Below are 26,118 nucleotides of genomic sequence, written 5' to 3' on the forward strand. Positions count from 1 at the left end.
AAAATGCACATAAAAACAGTGCGATGATTTGTGAATCCTTCCTAATGTTCAGTGGATGAAATAAGTATCCAAAAAGTCTAGATGTTTTTTACAAATGGAGAAGAAATTGTAACATTGCAGTCTATACAGAATTATGCATAATAAAGTTGACTATAAAGAAGCCTTTGTTTGCAATGTCAGCATCAAAATGCCTCTTGCATGAAGAAACTAATCTCTCACTGTGTTTGGATGGAATTCTGATCTATTCTCCATCACACACAACCTTTGTATCCTTCAGATTTTGTGGGGCATGCTTGTGAATCCCGAGAAAGACGTTTCATTTTCAATAATTCTGAAATGACTGCCCCGAGTTCCTAAATGCTATTATAAGGTGATGTAACACAGTGGTAAACATGCCCCTGTTGTGACTTTTTAGGAATAAAAAGAATGGCTATATATTTACAAAAAAACATTAAAGCTTATCAGTTTGAACATTAATTGTGTTGTATTTGTACTGTATTAAACTGATTATATTTAGAAAAGGATGTGCATATCATTGCATTCTGTTTTACTTTGTTTTTCACAGCGTCCCAGCTTTATTGGAATCGACGTTGCGCTTGTTTCTCAAGTATTGAAGCTAGCAACTCCAGTATCCTGAAAACATTCGTGCACACATCTACAAACACATGGGCACACACACATTCAGTCAGACAGTTGCTGGCTCTGTGGTGGAAAATACCATAAGCCTTCAATTTGAACCATCAACAGTGCCGCTTCATCACATCTCATTTTCTGAACTCCTAAACATAAAATACTACAGGTAGTTATTCCAGAGCTGGAAAGAATACAGTTGCCGTACAGGTGCGCCACAATAGAAGAGAGGCTGCAATAGAATAGAGTCGCTTCGAGCCAAAAATGATGTCATTCACAACAAGCCGACCTAACTGTATTTGGCAGCATGGTGTTGGCAGCCCTGATGAGAAATGTAATCAGATCGTGATGGATGGTGAAATATTACGTGAGAGCTTTGGGACAATATATTTTCCAAAAGTTTGACAGCATAGCAGCCAAAAATATACTGACACAAGTTGTAATTCGTAACGACAGAACTGAAATGTTTTTTACACATTTTTATCCGTCTCTTTCTACAGTGGGTTTCACTACCAGGACCACTGCTCTATATTAAACTACGCCCACCTCTCTCCCACATCTGTTAAACTGTACAGACATGTGCACAGAGCACAGGCTCAACTTGTCTTCCATAAGTGCTTTATAATCGCCCCTCTCCTCAGGGGGAGGTTGGGTTTTCTAACGTTCAGCTGACCACAGCTTTCCAAACTCACTGCTATACGGCCAAGTCTAACACAAGATCACGCTGGCTGAAATGCAAAGCTCCTTTCTTCCTTAATGCAGACACAAGTTAAAATTCCTCTACTAACCTGTGGAGGAGAGCATCTTTTAGCAACTATTGTTCTGTAGTTTTTAGACTTTAGACTTTAGAATAACTCAATTAGGGCTGTTGCGATGCGATTAAGGTCTGTTCATGACGCATTGTTTTTTTTGTTTTTTTGTTGTGTTGATCACCTGCTAACACTCCTGTCTTTAAGAGGCTGTACTGGGTTTTAAAGCTAAAGTGGTAGTACTGGTATCATATGAAACTGGAAGACCTGAGGAATGATAGTGACACCAACTATGTCATGCTACCTTCTTAAGGACGAGGGCTGAAAAACGCTCTAAAGTTCGGATACATTTTGGCAATGGAAAAACAGCATGATCCCTTGACCTCAAGACATATGAATGATAGTCATTTGATTCCTAATCAATAGTTCTGGTAAGAATTGCGTTACCTTGTCATTATGGACTTTAAAACTGTTATGAAATGCAAAATAATGGAAATGAAAATATGATAATATAAAAAGTGATTAATCCCAAATAACTACTGAAATTCTGCAATAAATTTAAAAAAAATCATTTGACAGCCCTAAACTCAAGCAACATTTATCCCTAAATACATCCATAAAGAATCTACTGTATAACATGCTGCCCCTCTACTGCAAATGACTGGCCAGATAAAATGCAATTAATGTTCTATATATAACATTATTCCTCATTTCTGAGTAGGTCCCGCCATCACCATTTTGACCCTTTTGCACCACATTAGCCCCGAAGTCTGTCTGATGCAGCGAGGGCTTCTATTTTCAGGAGAGTGGTGTCAGTCTAAAGAACCTTTAACATGAAACATAGCCTTTTAAACTGTTCATCAATCATCTCCATCACCTCTCTGCTGTGTCATTTATAGTACTGGATCGATAACATTACACCGTCTCTGACACTGAGAGGAGCACAAGTCGGCAAAGGTTTTGTTACAGTTCCATCGCTACATCTCCCGATCCATAACCTTCAATTATCACCTTCTTTTCCTTCAGCTGCTGACTACCACTCTGAGCCCTTCATGTCGTCCCAATTTTAGAAAAAAAAAACAAAACATCATAACATAATTTTCTGCATGATAATCATTCTTAAAAAGGTACTTTAGGACACAAAAAATACTATCCTTGTCCACACCCAGTATGATATTTTTGGTTTACTCTGGAGTCTCAAAAAAAAAAAAACCTAATTCCAAGCTGTTTCGTGACCTTAAATGAGTTCCCGAGTTAAATATATCAGTGAAGGGCAACAGATACCATACACGATACTCTCTGTTTCTCTCACCATCCTCTGTATAAGCCATAAACTTTCCTTTCAACCAACAATACCAAATTAAATAACTCTAATGCTCAAACAAGTCTCAAGAGGTAAGCTTCAGGCTATAACATTTATCTATTGCTGTGTTTGTGTAATTTATGAGTGGAGACCAAAGAGAGTTTTTGTCCGAGGTTATTGGTAAACCTTACTGAGGACTTATGGAAAACACTGTATCCACTTATGTTAATTCTGTTGTTTACTTGTATGCAGTAACTTAAGGAAACCTGGAGCTCATGCATACAACGCTCTTTATTCTGCTTTAAGCGTACAACACACTGAAGCTGGAATCTTCATCATCCCTATGTAACTTAGCAGGACGATAATTCAACTAATCTCAACACACCTGTTATCGGCATCAGATTTTTATGAAGACAACTTTTAGGATTATCCATCATCTCACACTCAGCAACCGTTTAATCTCTCCTACAAATGCATGAAGATGCATCCTGCGAGTTCTTTTCTTCCAGTTGCCTCTTCTCTATTGAGTGAAATAATGTCAGTGTTGAAGTAACTCTGACCTCATGTGCAATGCATTGGGTATGTCGATCATTTTGTTTTGCACCAAGTGGATCGATGCGTTTAACCTACATGTTTTTCGATGGCAAGCAGCTCAATGTGTGTGCTCAATGTCTGTCTCAGTTTGTCACGAGGTAACAGTCCCCTGCCTCGTCTGCACTGCTACACTCCAGGAGCGTACTGTGTTGGACTTGATTAGATCATTGGACATTATAGCTCTGTGCGTGCGTATGTTGTATAGTATGTGCATGCACTCATGCTTGAATACATGCCTGCGTGAGAATATGCGCCTGAACTGTCTCCCCGAGTATGCGGGCATGCATGCATGCATACATATATGTGAATGCACCTGTGTATGTCAGTGGTTGTATTGCATGTCTCAGCCCACCCAAAAATCCATGACTTTCTGTGTGGGCATGTGAGTGTCTGATCATGTGTGCTTTTGTGTGTCTGTGAACAGGCCTGCAGGGCTCTGCCCCTTACCTAGCCCTAGCAGCGGGTGGTGTTCAACAAGTGCCCAACTGTTGTCGTCCAAACAATGGCTTTTATAAACCAGAAGCTGGCACAGGTCCCTGGCTGTCATGTCGGCTGGGATCTCCACAACTTTACCCATACCGTCTTCACTGAAGATCTTCACAATCTAAAGGGAGAAAATATATTAGAGTTCACTTATAATACACAGAGACAATTTCAAGGCAGTTTGGGAAACTAGAGACTGAAGTGTTTCTGTTTAAAAAGGCGGGAAAACGACAAAACGCTTTCAAATCAGTTGCAAGGTGTCCTTGATGTGATAAAATGAAGCAAAAGACTGATCTTTCCAACTGTGACGGATCATTTTACAATACGATGACACTTTAAATATGATTTTTTTAAAATGGTAGTCTCACAGGGAGCACTAAGTTGTGATAAAGTCATTTAACACAAACCATTTTTGAAAGCTCAGCCTAATAGGTGGGTGAAGCCAGCTATTTACTTCAAACTCTAGCACAGTGTTTATCATATAGCACCCCGTACACTATAGCATACACAGGCCTGTAATTACAGCACACAATATAAAAGAGAGCAGACATTCAAAAACTGTGTAGCAATTGTGGTGTTAGAAATCACAGACAAGCATTTCTTACAGCAACTTGTTGGCGTAGTATAGAAGCAAATATACAGTAGTGTTTAACAAGTGCCTGCTGTTGTAAACACAAAGCAGGACAGTCTAAACCCAGTGGATATAGTACACTGTAGTGCAGCTTAAGAGGTAGTATGCATGATGTTTCCAATGGTTATCAAGAAAATGTATACATCTGTCAAGAGATAAGACACGGACATCGATTATGCTTTAAGCTCAAATTCAAGTTTTTTTTTTTCATGACTTGATATGCTGCAATCGGGCTAGTAATAATACAACCCATGAATGACAGCTGTTTCCATTAATAAGACTGACTCACGCACGTACTCACACATATATTGAGCCACTACTGATATGCCCTTAGATGCTGTATAGCAACAGTGCATCAAGCTAGGATCTCACCCTTGTAAGATATGTCCACATATTCTTGTGTATCCATACATACTGCGAGAGATCAACAAAAATTGAGGAAATATAACTGCCACTTCTGTTGTGAAATATGGTCCTAAATCTAAGTCCACAGGTTGTCTCTTCAAAGGCAACCCATGCAGTAACACATTCACAAGATACACACCGAACAGCCCACAGAGAGAAACTAGAGCAGCCTTCTTAACCTGCAGAGGAATCCAGCCGTGTTAGCCTACACAGGAATCCAGCCTACTGAGCCTACACATGTCATGTATGCACTCTTCCCACATAATATATCATGACAAAGAAATTCTGTTCTTGAGCAAAGATGCCGCTTACAGCATCACAGTTTGCACAAACCAGGCCTGAGGCGCTCTATCCATCCAAAATTTTCAAGACGAAAAAGGCAAGGGAAGCCTCAATCAGTCAAAGCCGCTGACGTATTTGACTCTTTATTTATTTATTTTTTTAAGTGCTCTGCTCACATCTTAAAAAAAAAAAGACAAACTGTCCTTGAGCCTTTAAGGTATTTACCCATTCTTGCCTCTGGTTAATCATAGCAGTACTTCAAAGAGAAATGGTCTTAACAGGTTAAAAAAAAATAAGAAGAACGAGGCGAAAAGAAGCAGAGACACACAAGGACAGATAAGAGACACAAGAAAGAGAGCGGTCTTACCTCCACGGCCCGCAATAGGCAGCAGTCCGGGGAACACGAAGGCATTTTTTGGAGTGAGCCCGGCTCTCCCCCCCCACACACACACTCTCTCACACACAGTCACTAAAACAGAAACCCTTGCTGTTAATTCTCCTCCAGAGAGAAAGATACAAATCTGAGTTCCGACAGTTGACAGTTGTGCTACCTGTCACATAGCCTGCAGACTAGTCCTTCAGTCTATCTAAGCTGCCGGCTCTGTCCTTAAAAAAAAAAAAGAAACTGTCTGTGTGACCTAAAGCTGCTGTCTGTCCAGCTTACAGGACAGACACACAGAGACAGTGAGTGATCGGATGGCAGCAGGTACAGTACAGTGCTTCCAGTGCCGGTTGAGTCTGACAACTATCTTTCTTTCTCTCCCTCCCTCTCTCCCTCTCTCTCTCTCTCTCTCTCTCCCCCTCACAAAGGGTTACAGCCTCAGCCACGGGCTCCGAGGCACACTGAATCAAACCACACGCTCAGCAACCAATCATAAGGCTGCAGCAGGCTGATGTAATCATTCCCACACAGACCCAGGCGAACACGCACACACAGAGGCGCACACTCTCTGAGAAGCATACGCACTCCAGTAGAAACACAGACGCACAGTCATGCACAGACGCAGCCAACTTTTTCAGACCTCTTGCAAGCTCCTCTGCTTCAGCTTCTTTTCAGCAGAGGGTTCATTTGAGAAGGGTGTGGGGCAGCGAGGAGGAGGAGCAGGAAGAGAAAGAAACAGTAAAGGAAGGCGGAAATTAAAAAAAAAAAGTTTGCTTTTGTTGCTTTTTTTTGTCTCCATGATGTTCAAAGTTTTCAAGTGAGGGCTTGTTGGCTTGTATTTTTTTCTCTTCTCCCCTCCCTCCTTTCGTCCCGCCTTTCCTCCCTCCCTGTGGCTTAACTTTGAACTCCCCAGTCAGATCTCCCTTCTGCCTCTCACAGCAGTAACAAGACTCATTACAGAGCAAATGAAATGAAACAAACCTGGAGCAGCACTTGAGCACTCCGACCTTCTCCTCCTCCCCTGGTGGCTAGCTTCGTGCCAACATTCTTTTTCTCTAAAGAACAAAAAAAAAAAAAAAAAAAAAAACCTGCAGACTTTTGCACACGCATGCACAGCCCCCCACCCCTCCTTTTAACTCAGATATTTAATACGGCATCAGACAGACAAAAGCCTTGACACACCCCGTCTGGGAGAGTGAGAACAGCTTTATGTTGTCCTTGAAGCAACTTCTTCTTGTTTTCCCTAGTTTTTTTTTCCCGGGAAAAAGAGGGTGTGTGTTTGCACAAGTGTGGGTGAGGTGTAATCCAGGAATAAGCACAGTTCCACTGAAGGAAGGAGGAAATGGTGGTAAAAGTGGCAGCAGTCATTGAGATACGACTTCAGTTACTATAGCGGGAAACTTTAGGGAGGGAGGGGGGGGGGGGGGGGGGGGTCTGTGGCTGGGGGAGGGGACAGAGAGAGAAAAAATGCGTGCGCGTGTGCGTGTGTGTGTGTGTGTGTGTGTGTGTGTATGACACACACACTGTGCACATGCACACAAGCATGTATGTGTGGTGTGTGTGTGGGAGTAACAGGAGACAGACAGACCGGAGAAGTGAGGGGAAAAAGAGTGGGACGCAGAGAGAAGTGAGGGAGAGAGGGAGAAAAGAGAGAGAGAGAGAGAGAGAGAGAGAGAGAGAGAAGAGAGAGAGAGAAGAGAGAGAGAGAGAGAGAGAGAGAGAGAGAGAGAGAGAGAGGAGAGAGAGAGAGAGAGAGAGAGAGAGAGAGAGAGAGAGAGAGAGAGAGAGAGAGAGAGAGAGAGAGAGAGAGAGAGAGAGAGAGAGAGAGAGAGAGAGAGAGAGAAGAGAGAGAGAGAGAGAGAGAGAGAGAGAGAGAGAGAGAGAGAGAGAGTCTGGTGACACACTGCAGCAGAATGTGTAGTATGAATGCTTCCTACTGTTAACTACATATCTAGCCTGCACAGCTGTCTTTCCCATCCCCTCCCTCCCACTACACTCACACAGACCAGGACTCACACCCTCTTCTACGTCACACTTAGTCAGCCAGAGGGGAAAGCCCCAAGAAGGCTGCACACATCACATGCTGCAATACAGGTTTTTACACACACATGCTGCAATTATAAGAGTTGTTGAATCAGTCCATAAACCCAAAACCATTTGTCATAGGAACTGAGTTGAAATTGGTCAAAAGGTTTTGGAGGTATGCTCGACCTTTTGCCATGATGTCTAGAGGACATCTGATAATCCAACAATGACAGGTTCAGCATAGGTTCTTATTCAACATAATATCTACAGGATTATCCTAATCCAGAGGTGGGGTCAAGTGTTTGTTTTGCCACAACCCAGAGTCAAGTTTTGCCAGTCCAAAGTCTGGCAAAGGCAGGTTTCAAGCCCTACAGGTTTGTTTAACTCATGATCAAGATGTTTTGTTAACTAATTTGATGCTGTTTTATAAGGTAGATACCAACAAGTCATTAATTTGTATTATGTCAATAACATTTTTGCTGGTGTGTGGGTAGCATAAGGGTAAACGCAACAGGTTCAGTATGGCAGTGATGGTTACTGGGAAGCCAGTGAGGGATCACCATCTTATTACTGAACTAGCAGCTCTTACTGGTTAGTCAAAGTGAGTCCGCAGACTGGGGTGGGATCTGGTTTCCTTGCACAGCAGCTAGATTCTCACAATACTGGGGGGCGAGGAGCGTGGGAGCAGAAAATCAGGCTCAGGCTTTAAGTCATGTATTTACTATTAGCACATTGGCAGCTACAGGCATCGTTTAAGCATGTATATGACTGCACCAAGTGGTTAGCTCTGCTCCTGAAAATTGAAGTCAATGCAGGAGTGCCAAAACCTGCGGTTTCTCAAATGGCCACTTGAGGCTGGCTCTAAGAGTGAGGCAATCCCCACAGAATCCCATGTTAAACTATCTGACTTTACAGTAGAAATAAACATGTTTTTGGTACAACAGCCTGGTACAAAAAAGGTTTCGGCCTCAACGGCCAATTTCCCCCTTTACCACAACTGTATAGGGTTGACTTTATATTGACCTCACCCATTTACATTATTAAAGCTTAAAAATACTTTTAATTAGGTGCGGGCTTCCTTGAGTGACAGGCTGTCTGCGAGGTATTGGTACAGTCTGTGAGTCATAATCCCCCTCACTCCTCCACAGCTACACCCTCTGGCCCAAATATGATCGCTTCTGGCTCCAAAACTGGAGTAATATGTTAAAAAAATACAAATTACACAAATGTAAAAAAGGATTCTAGGATTAAATATGAAGTAGTTATACTTTCCAGCCTGGGCTTTAGTGAAAACTGACACAGTCACATGTCAGACATTAGTGTTCGTCCACAACAAAGTGGGCATCAGAGACACATTTAGGGTTATTTGTTGCAAAAGGATGTGTGTGTGTGTGTGTGACAAAACAAAGACTAAATTGTGTGAACATGGTGCGTGAAAGCATGGTTGGAAAAAAAAACATAAGGCTAAACTCTTCAGTACAGTAGGTAGTAGTACTAAGTACTACTAAGTAGTGCTAATAATAACCAGCATCTGCTGGAGCAGCATGAATCATTAGAAAAGTATCTCCTTGTGACATTAAAAAGATCACCTCATCTACGTCTTTAACTGTGACCGGTGATTTTAACAGTCAGAGGATACTGATCAGCTGAGAGAGTGTGTGACTTCAAAGCCAATGACCAAATGTAGACTAGTTTGGGCGGGAGCCGATCCATCATTAGCTGTGGAAATCTTATCTTACCAAGTGGCAATGCCATAAGACTGCCTCGTGAGTGGAAGGAATGAGGAGGCAGGCGGAGATGACAGTGGACTGACACATTTCAACTGACCTACTCTACTTCTTGTCTTCTTCTTAAAGGCAAAGAATAGACATGCGGGTAGAAAAGGAGGTAGCCAAAGGTGAGAAAGAAAGAAAGAAAGAGAGAAGAGAAAAGAAAGAAAGAAAAAAAGAAAGAAAGAAAAAGAAAGAAAGAAAGAAAGAAAGAAAGAAAGACACTCTTGACGCTGTTTAATAAAACACCAACAGAAAAAGTGCCTCTCCAATCAACTTCATAAAAACCAACCTCCAATCACCAATACGTGTGTGTGTGTGTGTGTGTGCTTATGTGTGTGAGCATGTGCATTGGTGAAAGAAAGAAAGAAATAAAGAGAAAGAAAACTCTATCTTCTAATGCTTTTAAGTGTGTCCTCATTTAGATGAAGGAGCAGATGAGAGGGGGGCCTCTCAACCTCTCTGATGACTCAGGTCTGATAACTGCTCTGTGATGTAATCCCCCAGGGAGAGACTGAGAGCTCAGGGCAACACACACACACACACCCACACACACACACACGCACACACACACGCACACACACACACACACTGCATCAGACACACAGGCACCCAGATGTGCTCGCTTACACATACATGTCCTGAGATATACATACGAAGACACACATTGCTAAACACATAGACATGTTGTGTGTAGCACAGTATCTGCGTGCACGCACGCACACGCACACACGCACACACACACACACACACACACACACACACACACACACACACACACACACACACACAGAGCCATAAAGACGAAGCTAGACAGAAACTAGACAGAAACTAGACAGACTCAAACAAAGAGAAAGTAAACTGCACTGTATGAGAACACACTTTGTGCAAACTGAAGTATGTACACAAGCGTGTGTGTGCATGCCCAGCAGCTCACACGCATACACACATCCATCTCTTTGAGAATTGGCTGCTGGTCTATAAATAGCTCCACTGGTATTATGTACGAATTACAAGCCATTACATCAGATAGGAGTTACTGCGGCAGATTACAAATCTGAAAGACTATTAGCCATTAGGCATACGATCCTGCACGCACATTAGGATCCATTACATGTGGGCAACGTTGTGGAGCAGGTGAAAAAAAAGGCATGCAACCTGGATGACAGCTGCACACAGGAGAGAGAAGTCAAGCTTTGTCAAACAAAAAAGGCTAAGCATCATGAAAAAAATCTAAACATCTAGTGACTAAACACAATGTCTAGTCACACCAAATATTCATATGTAAATTCAACCCTGATGTCAACTCCTCCTGGAATATCGAAGCAACAAGGAAATTCTTTCCAATTAACACGCAACGGGACTTTTTTGCCCTGAGTTCAGCCTTCAAGCTGTGTGCAATTATGGCCTACGCTACCCTTAACCGCTGTCCTTAAACGAACCGTAGCCACCTATAACCTCAACATGTGATCAACAATGCTTGTTGGCAAAAATTTGGAGCAAAAAAGACTTGCTTACTGTTTTCTAAGAGCTCATAAGCTGCACTCTTTTGACCCATTAATGAAGGGGTTACTCATAAAATGATGATTTTAGAAGAGATTGACAAGGTATGATAATGGTTAATGGCAGTTTTAAGATTTATTCATGTGAACAATCCCAGGAGAAAGACTTGATTCTATGAGCAGGAAGCAGGATATAGTTTTTGGAATAAAAAAAGAAAAAGAAAATGGAGGGTATGAAACATTACATTATTGATTATTCCAACAGAACCAAATCAGAGAAAAGCTACAAACTATTATTTCTTTATATAGAAACATTCCCAGTTGTGTCAAGAGCCAAAAATCCACATAAACACAACATTTTGTCTAGTTTCAGATGACTTCATTTATTTATCTTTACAGTGAAATCCAGTGTTGCATTGCCAAGGTTTAAGAGTTTTATCACATAACGTGTCCTGTGTATCAAAACTTACAAGATGCTGGCTTTTATACGGTCATAAGTCTTGCCAAGACAAACCCCTCCACTGTCAACATTTAGCTATATCTGCTCTGTCTCCGTCCTACAAAACCCCAGTTAGTGTTGCCAAAAAAGAACTGTAGCCATTGATAAGCTGATTTGGCTCACACGACCCACCCCAGCTTCATATTCCCATTAACAAGTGCTCTCTATAAAGCCCCTCTGACTGTAATGTGGTGCTGTGTGTGGTCTCGGCCGCCCCTGGAAGCTGACGTCCGGATGATGAGATGGAGACACAAAAACCTGAATGGGCCTCGGACAATTGGCGGTCCCCGCTCAGCGCCTGTAGTCAGCAGTAGTGGGAGGCACTAGCCAAGAAAACTCTGCTGACTCATGAGGAAGGGACGGTGAACTGCCCCTTGTCGTCCAATTACCGCGTCAAATTAAGACCCAAGACATAGAGGCCTATCTGGGCTCAGCGAAGCAAAAGAAGGCAGAAAGGGATTTAGTGGGCAGGGGACCCGAGGGAGGAAAGAGGGAAAAGGGAGGAGGGGGGAAAGATGGAGGGATGGTATACATAGAGATGTATGGAGGGAAACGTAGGAGGAAAGGACTCCCAGTGCACACTGACAATACTAGAAAGAGTGGCGGACTGCCATCTCTGCCACTGTGCAGCCATGCATCAAACCATACACTGTATATGGGGTAGTTAGTTGTCCCACAGAGCCTCCTCTGTCTGTAAATAATGGAGTCTTAACACCCACTCTGGGTATTAAGACTGTTCAAGTTGAAGGTTGGATGAATTTGGAGCTGAGCTGGGTCAAATTTAATTAGCAATGCAGGTCAGGTAGCAGGAATTTAGGTCAGACTTTTGGACAAGCCACAAAAAATATTTATATATATATATATATATATATATATATATATATATATATATATATATATATATACACTGCATCTATTACAACAGGCAAATATTATGAGTCTGAGGGTGGGAGCAAGGTCAAAGGTCTGTCTGAAGTTCAACAGTGGTTGCAGCGCATATTGTATTTCTTGAAAATATTAAGTGCTAAACCAAAGATGGGAAGTTCTGGGATGTGTGTAACCAATGTTCAAGTCTTTCAAGGCCTTTACACACCAGGGGTGGTTTTTGTTAGATTCATTTCAATATCTTTTTTTGAGCTGTTGTTCTTTTTTCACACACTTTCACATGTTCCAGAAATATCATAAAGTGAAAATGCAAGGTCACTTTTCCCTGAACGAGGTCAATTTTTGAGCTTTCACACAACGAAAAAGGCATTAGCCAATCCTGTTGTGCCTATACTTAGGAGAGTTACAAAACAACAACACAGAGGTCCCATAGTCTGAACCAGGACGACAAATGTGAAACCCCATTCAAACTCTACAAAGACCTCCGTTCTTACCTTTCACAGTAAAAGCCCTAGACATATATACTGCATAACTGCTTACCAGAATGCAAATTCAGTCCAAGCATTTAGATAAAAGGAAACTAAAAAAAATAGCTTAAGGTAGCTTAGGCTGTACCATACCTTACCTCATAATGCCAGACACTGCTGTAAGTCAAATCTATCTGACAACCTTTTATTGAAGTGTTGCAACTGTTAATTATTCACACTGAATGCAGTATAAATAGTTTTGATACAAAATGTGCGTGTGTGTGGTGCGTAAAGGCCTTTACTCTTGCTACAATACTTTTAATGGCCCAGTGACCTGTTTTTTTTTATCTTATCCATTATTGGTTTGTTCAGAGCAGAATCAGACAATTTCAAGATATTTCAATGGAAACATTCTTACGCAGCCACCCTGTCATCCATGTGATTTATTTGTGTTTCATTTGAATGTTATGTTATTACCAGTTGCTTGAGAGGTAAAACGTATCCTTGTTTACTTAATTTAGGTGTGCACATGCACAGTGTGTGGCAACACACTTCCTGAGGGCTGTCAGGACTGGGTTTGGATGATGTAAGAACAATCTCTCCCCTATTTACTGTGACTACCTGCTGAGAGACACCCCGCATGGAGCCAAATATTTTACCAACAGGAGTAAAAGTGGCGGCGGATGCTTAATTGTGTACCACGGCCGATTGCCAGCAAACCCCAGGCAGCGAATGTCCTTTCAGACCACTGCAGATTTGGAGCCATTGTTCAACTACAGCAGGAGGGCATGAGGATGGGACAGGGGAATTGTGATTGGGCAAACAAAGGATGACATCATTGGCATGATTTTGTCAATATACTGGAAATGGTCCACTGGTTGAGTGGCAAGCGTTGGCGCTCTTGCACGGTGGCCTCAGGGCAAGGTTAGACTACCAATGACTACCTCACGAGAGATTCGGCTGCTCATATATATTTATCAAAACTTTTAAATTGCAGCAGAAAATTTGTGTTCTCAAGTAACTAGTTCCATTATGGGACTTGACAGTAATAATTGCTAGGTTGTGAATAGGCAATGATTCTAGCTAGCCTGGACATTGTGTTTGAGAAACTAACACAGTAAACATTGCTGTTTATGTTTTTCAGGGATGTTTGCGCTAAACTGTCAGATTTAAGAACAGCCTGCTGAGCTATAGTTAATCTGATGGTTCAGTCACCTCCCGTAGAGACAGTGCACACCAGCTCCATTAAACTGATGGTCAGCTTAATATTTGATGGTGTAAGATTTCTGATATTTCCACAAACTGTTCGCTCAGGTCCGGTTTATGTCTTTCAACCAAACGGTGTTTAAATTATGTTCAGTCTAAGCTGTTTACATTTGGTAATTGTGCTCTATAATTATAGGCTTAGTTTCAATAACACTTTGTAGGTCTAATCTTAGTATGTTATATAGTTATGTATTATTATTATTATTATCATTATTATTATCATTCCTGGTATGGGGTAAAGAAACATGCAAGTATTTGCCACTTTTAACAGGTTTTTTGTCTGTAACCATGAGTTTATAAAATATGTCATATGATCATTCTTTGTTACTAACAACAAAAGTGTTTGATGTTTGATGAACACAGAATTATGAGTTAATCTCAAAGACGCTAAAAGCCTCTATCTGAATCTCTGTTGCTCTCTGGCAAAAATGTAGTTTAGCTTTTAAAGATTCTTTAACATCACATTTTCATTATTAAGCTCACATGTAACTGCATAGTATCTTAACTACTAAGAACATAAAGTGACTAAAAATGAAAGCCATATTTCAGCCAAAAGCTGATGCCTGGTTGCCAGTCTGGCAACCACTTTTGAAAGTTAGTGTCGAGCCCTGTAATAATTCTGTGACTGAATGATGATGAAGATCAAATAAAAAGAATAACAGTATTAATACAAGTCCAAAAGGTAAAAGAAAGACAGACATTAGTATGACTGGAAAAAATTTACAGGTTCTTGTGTCCCATGAGTGTAAAAAGAGGCCTACCAGCATCACAGACAACTACAAACAATCATTTCCCATTCAGAGGAAATCACAGTATGTGCCACAGTTCTGTACAAACTGTCCCCAGTAACAGAGAGTTTTCTCTGGAGATGCCAAGATCACAGCGTCACAGTTCTGTCTCTCCCTCTCTCTTTCTCTCTCTACTAAAACAAATCCCAAAGCTGAGCTCTTTGAGTCAGGTCGCCTGTCTGTTTTTGTCTCCAAATGTGTCTGAAGGGGGCTTTGAAGCAACCAAACTTGTTCTTTGACATCAAAACTTTGAAGACTTATGGCCAAAGATACATTTTAACATTATTCTATGCCCCTCCTTCTCTTGTCTTCTGTTTTAAATCTTGAAATAAAAATGACCATCACCTTCTATTATTCTATTAATTCAAGTAAGTGGACAAAACATACTATATTAAAACATGAAAACAAAGTAGCATATTCCTTCACTTTTCCCAGTTGTCTCCTAAGCCAGCTTTGTATCTTGTGCTGTCTCTTTAACCTGATATTCAAGAATAGATTATTTAAATAGCTATCCAATGAATTTGTTAAATAAATTACACACAAGTACTTTCAAACTTCTGAAAATGAATGAACAGTTAAGCAGATAATGCAGTTTGTTGTGGTGCATGCAAGAGGAGCAATTCAGTAATGAAATAATCTAATTAAAATGCATCACGTAACTTACTGACATACCTATTTTTAAAAGTTCCATAACACCAACAAATCAAATTATCACTGCATTTAGCAGTTGTCAGTTTCTCGTTTTCCAATCTTTTTCTGCTTACTCCTCTTTCTTCCCTCTTTTTCTGCCTTTTCACAGCAGCGGCTTCAGAAATCTGAGCTGTCCTACTTTTCCTATGAGAGAGAGAGAGAAAGAGAGAGAGACACACAGAGGAAGAGACAGAGGACAGAGAGGCAGAGAGAGAGAGAGAGAGATGCAGTCTCCATGACCTACATGAGTCCAACAGCTCTCTTCAGCTTTGGCCAGATGAAATGCCTACAGGCAGCAAGACACTGCTCTCTTTGTGAGACACATGGACACACATGAACCTTGATGCATGCGTATACACCTGTGATCAGGCTCATATGAACACAAAACGCACCCTCAAAATCTTTTGCTACAAGAAGGAGGCCACTTGTGTTATTAAAAAAAAAACTTGGTGCAAAGTTTGTCAGACTGTATCATGAAATTTAAATGGCATCATCAAATGAGTAAAATGATTGGGTTTTTTGTTTGGACAATGTTTTGCACAGTCAGTAGATTCCAAATAAATGCAAGAGCGCACACCTTTGATAGTCCGACAACCTAACATATAGAGACAGAGACAGAGGAGAGTGCTAACCCCATCAGGGATTCCCATTAGCTGCAGGAGTAATGGGATCTTGCCCTGTTAGCTGGGTGAAAGTTGTGGCTTCTAATCTTACACTACCCACCCCTCTGGGACATGGGAGTGAGGAATAGACCATTAAAGGTGCATCATCCCCAGTGCCTGGGTGGTCCAGTCAAATTCCTACTGAAATGCATTCATTTTATGTAGCTTAGTCTAAACAAAAACAGATGAAGTTGAAAATGAATTATTGCCCATTTTCTAATATTTAAGGTTCCGTGGCTTCCTGCCAATGAACACTTTAAAATGCTCTGAATAGGATTCCCTGATTAATCTATCATTAAAAAATGAACTGTGATGACATAATTTGATGCTGTATCTGCTGTATCTTTCTGTCAGTCCATCTTCGTGTCTTTATTGATTGTAAAGCATTATTTAAGCTATCTTATGGACTTGCCTGGTTTCCCATGGGCTTTAAGGTGATGATACTCCAAAAGAAGTTTGGAAATGATGTTTCCTCACACTTGAAACACTTGAACACTTGAACACGACTATGATTGTGGTTTTTAGATAGGGTTGGATATTGTTTTTTGTTGGTTTGGCAAGGCTATATTTTGATTCCATAGTGCTCGTGATATGTTGCAGCCTATAGCTGAAGTCACTTTCTGCTACCTGTTAGAAATCGATTGTTCAATTTTGCACCTGGAATTTATTTTATGTGTATACCCCGCTGCTTTTTCACTGGCTCAAGGCTATCATGGGGCATTCATTGCATGCAATTTTCTGCTACAGTGTAGGCAGTGCATGTTGCCTGCAGATGGCTTGGTGGTTGCAGTGACACTGACCTATTTTTGCTGAAAGTGTGTAAATTAATTTAGCATGTAATAGCATAATTTTAACCATTTGTGTCAATGCATGAGCAGCGCACGAAGTAAGTTCCTTTAGGATATTCTTGATTTTGGTGGGACTTTCGTTTTTCTGACATTGTCTAGGTCTTGGTACATTTCACAAGCACTGCCCTTGGTAATATACTAAATGCACACACATGAGCAATGAGATGGTGATCTGCTCCTAAGTAGCTTTGTCCAGTGCCAGCTTTAAAGTTTGATTTATCTAAACTGAGCCATTACTCAGACTAATCACACCAGCCTACTTTAATATTCAGCAACAAGCCATGTACATATGTGTGTGCCTGTTTGTGTGTGTGTGTGGCAGTATCAGGTCGAGGCATGTTTCCATTTAGCAGCAGGGGATAAATATGGCCCTGACACATGAGATGTTCCAGACTCGACCACAACCTGCCTGTCTCTTCTCCAGGTAGCATTTGTTCCAGCAGCAGCCAAATAATTTGTATTTAACAGCACAAAATGCTGAAAATCCACTTAAGTCACTTAATGCAATATGAGTATATGTTGATATATGTCGGCTTGAGAAAGCGAAAGAGAGCAGGGACGTGCATGCTGACAAAGGGTCACTGTACTGCCTGCATGCTCTTTTTACCTCTGCCACACAGAGCATCAAATAACATGCAAGTGCGTGTGTGTGTGTGTGTGTGTGTGTGTGTGTGTGTGTGTCTGTTTGTCTCTGTCTCTGTGTGTAAGTGTGACTGTGTGTGTGTGTGTGTGTGTGTGCCTTGGGCTCAGAGACTAAATGTAATGTCAGGAAGAATGAGGCCAGCAGGCAGGCATCAAATATACACACATGGATGCACGCACGCACATGCTCAATAAAACATCCAGTTTGAGCACATTATTTATATTCACATCAGTTACAAATAATCACCAAGACATAAACAATCCAAGTGGCATAAACAGTAAAAATCACACACACACACACACACACACACACACACACACACACACACACACACACACCACCACCATCAGCAAACTTGACCAGCCAGTGATTACGCAAGTTTATATGTGTGTGGTGTGTGTGTGTGTGTGTGTGTGTGTGTGTGTGTGTGTGTGTGTGTGTGTGTGTGTTCCGTATTTCACTTAAAGATCCATTTAAAAGCAAGCTGGCTGCTGGAAGAGTGAGCCAACAGATTTCTGGCACTGTGTCACCTTTGATCTCCGCACAGTGCAGCCTGCAGAACACATCAGTACTACAATGAGAAGCAGAGCGCACAAACACACACTCACACACACACACACACACACACACACACACACTCACACACAGCCTAAAGCTCTCACATATGCACACACATAAGTATCCCTGCTTGTAAAAACAAACATACATACATTAGGTGCACGCTTACACACGCACAATACACAAAAATTGAACCTACTCACAAACACGCCCTTTTTAAATACACATACCCGTGCACGCGCCCACAGACGTTCCCACACATTGGGGCCAACAGTTTGGGCATCGACAGCATTCCATTCTGCTTTTCCGTTTACAGTGGAAAAATCCACCCTTTGACCCGGAGTATTTCCAACACTGAGGAAGGAGGCAGCCAAGGAATGCCGTGCTCCAGCGTTTACAGAGTGAGAGGAGAGATGGATCGATGCCCATCCTTTATGTAGCGGGTGTTTCTCATTTAAATCCTATTGCCTCATTTTCAGCAACTAGAATATCTGCTTCAAGTTTGCATTGTGTAAAGCTGTCTTGAATCAGTAATCCATTGGTACATAGAAGCTAAAGCTTATACTTTTCAGACATTATTTGGCAATGAACATTTATGAGCAGCTTAAGAGCCATATATTAGGCTTGGGCGGTATCAAAGTATTACAGTACACTAGTGTATTTACAAACCCCTGCTGTATGATTTTCAATACCACTGAAAATACAGGCACTCCTCTGTCTATTTAACTGATACAGAAATTCTGTATTGAGGTAACGTATCGTACTGCACAGAATCTGCCATCAGAGGTCAGTCTCTAGGTGGCAGAGGCACCTGAGATGAGAAGGATGGGTGCTGGGGATAACGCAACAGGACTAGGAGGCCTGCCAGCAGAGAGTTGCATATTTTCACATCTATCTCTGTGAATTAAGGTTCATTTTGACCAAACCAGAGTTGGTGATTGATGGAACAGGAACTAGCCAAGATGGTTTTGGTGAGTTTTATTTAGTTTCTATTGAGTTGCAATGAGTTAACATGGCAATTAAGGTAGTCTTAGTTCAGCGGGGGAGAGATAATAGAATTCAGAAGTTGTATGGTTTCTGTTTAGTAGGGAAAAAAAGGTAAAAGATTTTTTCCTTTCTTCACATTTGCTGAGTTTAAGAGACTAAAAAAGCTAGGCAGGGGGACCTGTTTTTTTTTTGTTTTGTTTTTTTTTTTTAACACAAATACAGTCATATACCACATACCTCAGTGAAATTTAAGTAAGCTATAAAGAAAAACATACCACCCAAGCCTACCAGATATTTTTCTCACAAAATGGTTGAGACCAAAACAGAACTAAAAGGGAGTGAATACTGAACTTACTTTGATGTGTTTATAAGCCACTGACATGTTTGCCATATCAATTTTATTTAACTGTCAGAGCTGTTTTTAGAGCTTGTTTTGGTCAAAATATTAATTGCTACAGGTTTAAGTTTTGGATGTTATGTGGTGTCTTGGTGTCTATAGGTGGCACCCTTGTGAGAGCTAATCATGCCACCAACACAAGTCATCACATTTTCTCCCTCGACACAGACGCACACAAATGGGGAGTATGTTAAAGAAACTTCCCTCCAATAAAATGTTGCCTACTTCTCACTACAGATTTCTTTCAGCTGCTGGGGCGGACTGGCTTAGTAAGTCTATGCAACATTCATATTCTGCAGCATATCAGAAGTCATGATTATGATATTTTTCAGATGAAAGGTAAAGAGACACAGCGTGCTGTCTGTCTCACACTGCATCACAGCTCTGTTACTTCTTTATGCCTAGATTAAATGAATATAGGCTTGTGGTGTGACTTATTCTACTTAATTTACAACATGTTCAGTCTTACACAAACCTTACTGTGGTGTTTAAAATTCGGATTCATTTGAAAACAGGTTGCATGATTTCTGAAAACTGATATGGAAGCTGCTAACATCATGAGTTTATCATATAAATTAGACTTCACTACAGTACAGCTGTGATACTTTTTGATAAGTAGGTGTCACAGCTTTGAAGTCTGGCTTACTCGACTGGAGACACAGTCAAGCAGAGAGACAGGGTGGGTGGGGGGTTGGGGGAGCATCACCATCATGACAGCAAATGTTAATGATCGCTTCAGGGATACTGTGGCTCAGCAAATTCCAATAATAAACTTCAGATATGAAACAGACAGAGAAGGATACTTAGAAAAACACAACAAGTAATCCCACCTGTGGAACATGAAATACAGAAAGCAAAAGAGAAATGTATCATAGCTGTTCCCATTATTGCAAAACAAATATGCAAGAATGTGTATGAACGGGGCGCCTGGTGGCTCAGTGGATACAGGCTGTGTCCTCGCCGCAGCAGCCGCGGGTTCGATTTCGGCCTCGGCCCTTTGCTGCATTTCATCCCCTCTCTCTCTCTCTCCCTTTTTCACACATGTGCTGTCCTATCAATTAAAGGCAAAAACGCCCCAAAAAATATCTTTAAAGAGAAAAAAAAAGAACGTGTATGAAAATGTAAAAATCTATTTGACATTATATAATGTGATTTACAGTTAGTATGTGAAGCATGTACATATAAAAGATTAGAGCAACCTAGATAAATTGCTACAAATATGCACTGTTCAAAAGATGTGTACAAAATCCTATCTAAGCCTGGGTTGGAAGGGGAGAGAAGGGTTAGACAAAAGGGTAACCCCTGGGGTTTCAATACCCACAACATTTGTAAAATATATGTACATGGATGAGATGTGGCTATGTATATAAGAATTATTATTATATTCTGCACAGAAATTAAATAAACATTTGATCACAACAAAAAAGATATCTTCAAAATGCTTCCATGCATATTTTGGCACATTTTGCATCCTGATTACATGCTCCACGTATCTCTGTACATTTTGCTTCCATTTCTATATCTAATGCTTTTATTAGACGCAATGCTTGCATAACCCTAAACATTTTGCATACTGTACTTAGATGTCTCCTACTTCCCCTAAAGAGGAAAAAATAAGTGATTATTTTGTTCATGCTAAACAGATTGCCAGCAAGTTTGCTTAAACTTGCATGATACCGAAAGCAGTTGCATTATATCTTAGTCAGACTTGTGCAATTACAACGATGCTGGCACTGAGCACCAACAGCTCATTTGCTAACATTATTAGTGCCAACCCAACCTCCACTGCTTGTCTGGCACCATGCACTATTTTTAGCCTCTTACTTCATCATATGTGAATAAGTACTCATCTAGTGCGCTAATTTGTTACAGGACAAGTGCTTAGTACTCCTGCCTATAAGATCAGCAGGAATTTCAGCTGAACTAAAAGTTTCGGAGTGAAGGACAAAAGGGTGGAGGGATGACAGAGGAAGGCAGACAGAAAGATAAACACTGACATACAGTCCAAGACACACGGAGATAGACAGAGCAATAGAAAGATAATGAAACACAGACTAGAGAGGCAGAGACAGGGCGTGGGGATTCTGCCATACCATAGAGCACTGTGAGCTACAGGACATCCAGTCCAAGCACAGTAAATCCAGCGAGATCTGGCAACCCAGTGATCAAATCAGTGTTCCCACACTAGATTGACTGGGGCAGCTATGGGAACACAGTGTCCGAGTAAGCACAGAACAGCACTTTCTATTGCACGACTGAGGACAGACTGTCGAGAACCTAGACAGGGAATATTAATGGATGTACTACCTAACTGCCTTGAAGTTAAGGCTTCTTATAGGTTTTTCCATTGCACGACATGGATTACACAGGCAAAGCTCCTAGTATTTTTTTAAGTGTAGTGCAGGTTGTAATACCTGCTTTTTGGCCGGTTGGCTCTATGTGGAATGTATAGAGTCCTGGAAAGCCATAAAGCCCAAATTTTGTTTGTATGAATTCTAAGCAGGCACAGGATACGTGCCCATCTGTGCACACTTTCACACGTACCACACTGGACTGGTGCCAGTGCTCATAGATGGCAGCTTTGATGTTCTTAATCATCCTGTAGCTCCCAAATTAAGAAAAAGTACTGATTCTGATTTGACCTATATTTCATTGATGCTATTATTCAGCAACAACAGCGTCATGATTAACTTTGGCACACACGCCTGCTGTCAACACGTCAGAAAACCTCTGCAGGACTGTAAAAAAACGGCTACATTACTTAATCATGCTTTATTTCTAGAAAAATCAAGTCAAGTGACTTTTATGTATATAGCCAACTGTCATAACTAACAAATTTACCACTCTCGCTTTAATTCCCTAAACAGGATACCAAAAAAAGGAGAAACTTCAGGAGTAGCAACAAAGGAGGGGTCCCCCTCCCTGTACCGACAGAAATGCAACAGTTTTTATGTACAGAATAGCCTCAGTCTCTTCCCGAATCACAATTATGTCAGTAGGGTTGCAACAGGTCAGATTTTCACAGAATAACTGTATATAATTTCATGGTATCTCAGCAATACAGAAGTATTATTATTATTAGTAGTAAGAATGACCATGAAAGGAATGAAAACAGAACAGTTTGTTTTGGTTGAGCAAATGTTTTACAACTATAAATAATAAGACTCTAAACCATTTTTTAATGTAAGTATGTATAAAAAGTCTCTTTTGAAAATGACTAAATAAAGGTGAGATTCTCAGTCCAGACAATTTTTTTTCCAATGCTGTTGATAAGCAAATTTGCACACTATGATGATTGTCAACTTTCATATCACTGCATACCTTAAAACCAGTATATCACTGCAGCCCTATATATCAGCAGAATCCGACTTGACTGTTCAATCCAAATATTCAATAATTTTTTCCTTCTTTTCCATTCAGATTTTGAACAGGTTTCAGCGGGACCTTCAGGGTGAAAGTGGCATTCATGTAATATAGTAAACAAGCCAAGTTCGCCCTCCAAGCTAATGCCTGCAAACTATGCTAATGACAGATCAAAAATGTGCAATAACATTTTTTGCCAACACTAGTAGCCAGAGACTGTATCTAATGAAGATGCTGTGTGCTGTAAATTCACCAGTACATCGTATTGTATCGTATCGTATCGTACCGTACCGTACCGTACCGTACCGTACCGTACCGTACCGTACCATATCTCTGAGCCTGACCGGGAAAAGCCTCTCTTCCTTCCTGTCTCTGTCTCACTCAGACTCACTCTGGGTCTGAGTCTACAGCTGCCTGTTCAGAAAAGCAGTGGGAAAGTGAGGAGTGCTCACTTTGCAGATACATCTGGGGACCAAAAAGTTAAAAAAAAAAAAAAAAAACAACCTACTGCACCACTTGAGGTATCTCAATTCACTGAGAGGTCTCTGACTGATGATCTGACTCCAACTTTCAGGGGGCAGCCACAGAAAAATCAACACATCTATTAAATTTAAATCACTGAACATACTGCATCCCTATCTGAGATTTGATTTTCTCCTTTAAGAATGTGTAACTACAAAGACAAAAAGGAGAGAGGAAAATGGAGAAAGACAGGAGGGAGAGGAGAGTGGGGGAAAGTGAGGTAATTGGGAGTCATATGGCCATGTCAAACAGCTTGCCCAGCGATTCCTGACAGCCCAGCTCTGCGTCCTCATGCCTCCTGCACAGAGGCCAAGGAGTGAGGTAAGGAGGAACAGAGGGACAGGAGCATGAGATGCTGACAGAAAGCGCCTGGAGGTCGGAAAATTCAGTAAACTAAACAGAGAAACTTCTCACCAGCAGGCTGGCTGGCTGGACTGAATGTTTGGAGGGCAGGGAGAGGGGTAGCTACAGCCACACTGACAATGAAGATAAAGACAGACAAAAAAAAGGGAAAAATAGAGCTGATTTGGTTGAGATGATTATGGTTACAGGTCTTGAGGAGTGGGCTGGGAGCAATAACTGACCTGCCTATTATCCCACTTGTCAACCCTAAACAGATCCCCACTCCTCCAGGTATCTAAACCTGGGGATGAATGTGCAAAAAATCAGCGTCAGCACTGTTTCACATGCTTCTGGACCCCAAAAGCACATGTGTGTAATGAGATGGCTCTGCAGGAGTTTTTTTCTTCTTTTCAATGGAAAGGTGCTGAATTGAATTTCCACTGAAGAACAACCACAATGAGACATACTTTCCATTGCCATCAACAATGGATAGACACTGCCAATGCTTACAGAACTCACAAAGACAAACAGGCAGATGTGAGCGCAAACACACACATGCATCTAAACAACAAAATACACCCATATGCATGGATGGATGCACAGCACACTCACACAAGTTTACGCCAGTGTGAGCACAGTGTGTGCAGAGTAAACACACAAAGGGAATTCAGTTTTCCACAGCTTTTTCTCAGCATTACCCCTCTACATTTCAAAAGTTTGGTGGTCCATGCAAAGTGAAACCAGTAAAAACTTTGTTTTTCCTATATTTAGAAACAGTTTACCTTTAAAGCAGTGCTCAGATCATGGTACATTTGAAGCAGATGTTCGGCAGTGTTTCAACTCATGATTAAAAAAAAAAATTTACACTCAAAAATTCTTATTTTCTAATATGAGCATTATAAATGTATCTAAATTCATTAAAAATTGGTCAAAACTATCTCATGTTATGCAAACAAACTTTTCATTGTAAAAGGAGCACTGTGCATGTTAGATAAAGTGGAGATAAAGTGGAGTGTGGGTTTACTTAAATAGAAACTGAAAAATAATATATTGAAACGATGCTGATTTGTGGGGTTTTAGTGTGCACACATTTTGTTTTTAGGACAGAAATCCTCTAATTCCTGCTCTCTTAAGGTCTCAAAATGGGAAACAGGACAGCCAGTTGAGTAGCTCAAAACAGCACTCTTTCACAGATATTTCATCATATCACAGAAAAAATTTACCTCTGCCACTAATCTCTAACTCCCAAATCCCCCACTCCACTTCCTGGTTTATACTGCCCTCTTAACAGGCCGTCTGGGAATTCAAAAACCAACAACATTCCCGTCTCAAGCAGGTCACCCTGTCTAATAAATTGGTTTCTGAATATTTACCAGACACGCCTGCCAAAGTTATGCCACAGGCTTTTAATGCAAAACTCATAACCACTTAGTAAGTCATTAATCTTTGACCTCTTTACCGTATGAACTGTGATTTGCCATGCAGTGCTGAATTTATGCCGCAGCTAGTAATTCAAGCCTGTGACATCCCCACAAAGAAAGAAACAACTTTCCCACTTGTGAAGACTAAAGTGAAATCTAATCTTTCAAGACTCCATCCAACATTAACCATTTAGAGGTATACTTATGTCACAGACAGTAATTCAAAGCCACAACTTCCCAACTTTTAAAGCATTTACGGGATGCCACAGGTTTATCAATTCATCCAGTGATTTATGAGCTGACGTTTGAGGAGGCACAGCAGGTCATATTAAACTCAGACTTTCATTTTGGAGAGAAACAGCTGAACTGGAACTGCAGTGTATGATCCCGTACCATAACAGCCGTGACCAGCGCAGGCCAGGATCATAGCCAGGGAGAGTACTTATGAGAAATAGTCCGCCCTCACATTACTGTAAGCTGGTATGTTACTGTTACACACATTGGCTGGCCCCATGTGAAGATCATTAACAGTGACGATGGGGGGAATCCGACTTCCAGGAACAGCCAAACCGGTCTCTAAATCTTTTCAACAAATGAACACACAAATGCAAACAGGCTCGCAGGAGTGCAGCCATGTGTGCAGGTACACACCCACAAACACACGCACGCACGCACGCACGCGCGCACACACACACACACACATTCTCTGCTCCTCCACTCTTCACCTCGCTCTTTTTCTTCTCAAACAGAGCCCGAAACTCTCTTAAGCACACACATGCATCGCACAGTTCATCGCTGTCACGTGCAAGCAATCAACAAGCCTCAGATGAGCAAAACACAGGGCAGATGTAGAGCAGGGAAAATTCCTAAACGCTTATGTCCGACACACTTGACCACTAAATACAGCTGATTTATGATACTCAAACATTGCATCCTTCAAAACAAGTAACTTGAGTCACATGTCTCAGTTATCAACATAAAAGTAAATCAAAATCAGCTGATGTCTCACATCCTGTTTTCCAAAG

The 26,118-nt window shown here is 41.1% G+C and overlaps 1 protein-coding gene across 3 annotated transcripts in view; it reads right to left on the reverse strand.

The window, feature by feature from the left end:
- The window catches only part of grb10b (growth factor receptor-bound protein 10b), a 77,199-nt gene that overhangs the window by 13,147 nt on the left and 37,934 nt on the right, over nt 1–26,118 (reverse strand). For all 3 annotated transcript variants that reach the window (XM_042489626.1, XM_042489627.1, XM_042489625.1), the window contains exon 6: nt 3,724–3,880. In XM_042489626.1, coding sequence (XP_042345560.1) covers nt 3,724–3,880 — 157 coding nt within the window. The remainder of the gene's footprint in view (nt 1–3,723; nt 3,881–26,118) is intronic.

The sequence above is a fragment of the Plectropomus leopardus genome, chromosome 7 (assembly GCF_008729295.1).
Source record: "Plectropomus leopardus isolate mb chromosome 7, YSFRI_Pleo_2.0, whole genome shotgun sequence".
NCBI classification, from domain to species: domain Eukaryota; kingdom Metazoa; phylum Chordata; class Actinopteri; order Perciformes; family Serranidae; genus Plectropomus; species Plectropomus leopardus.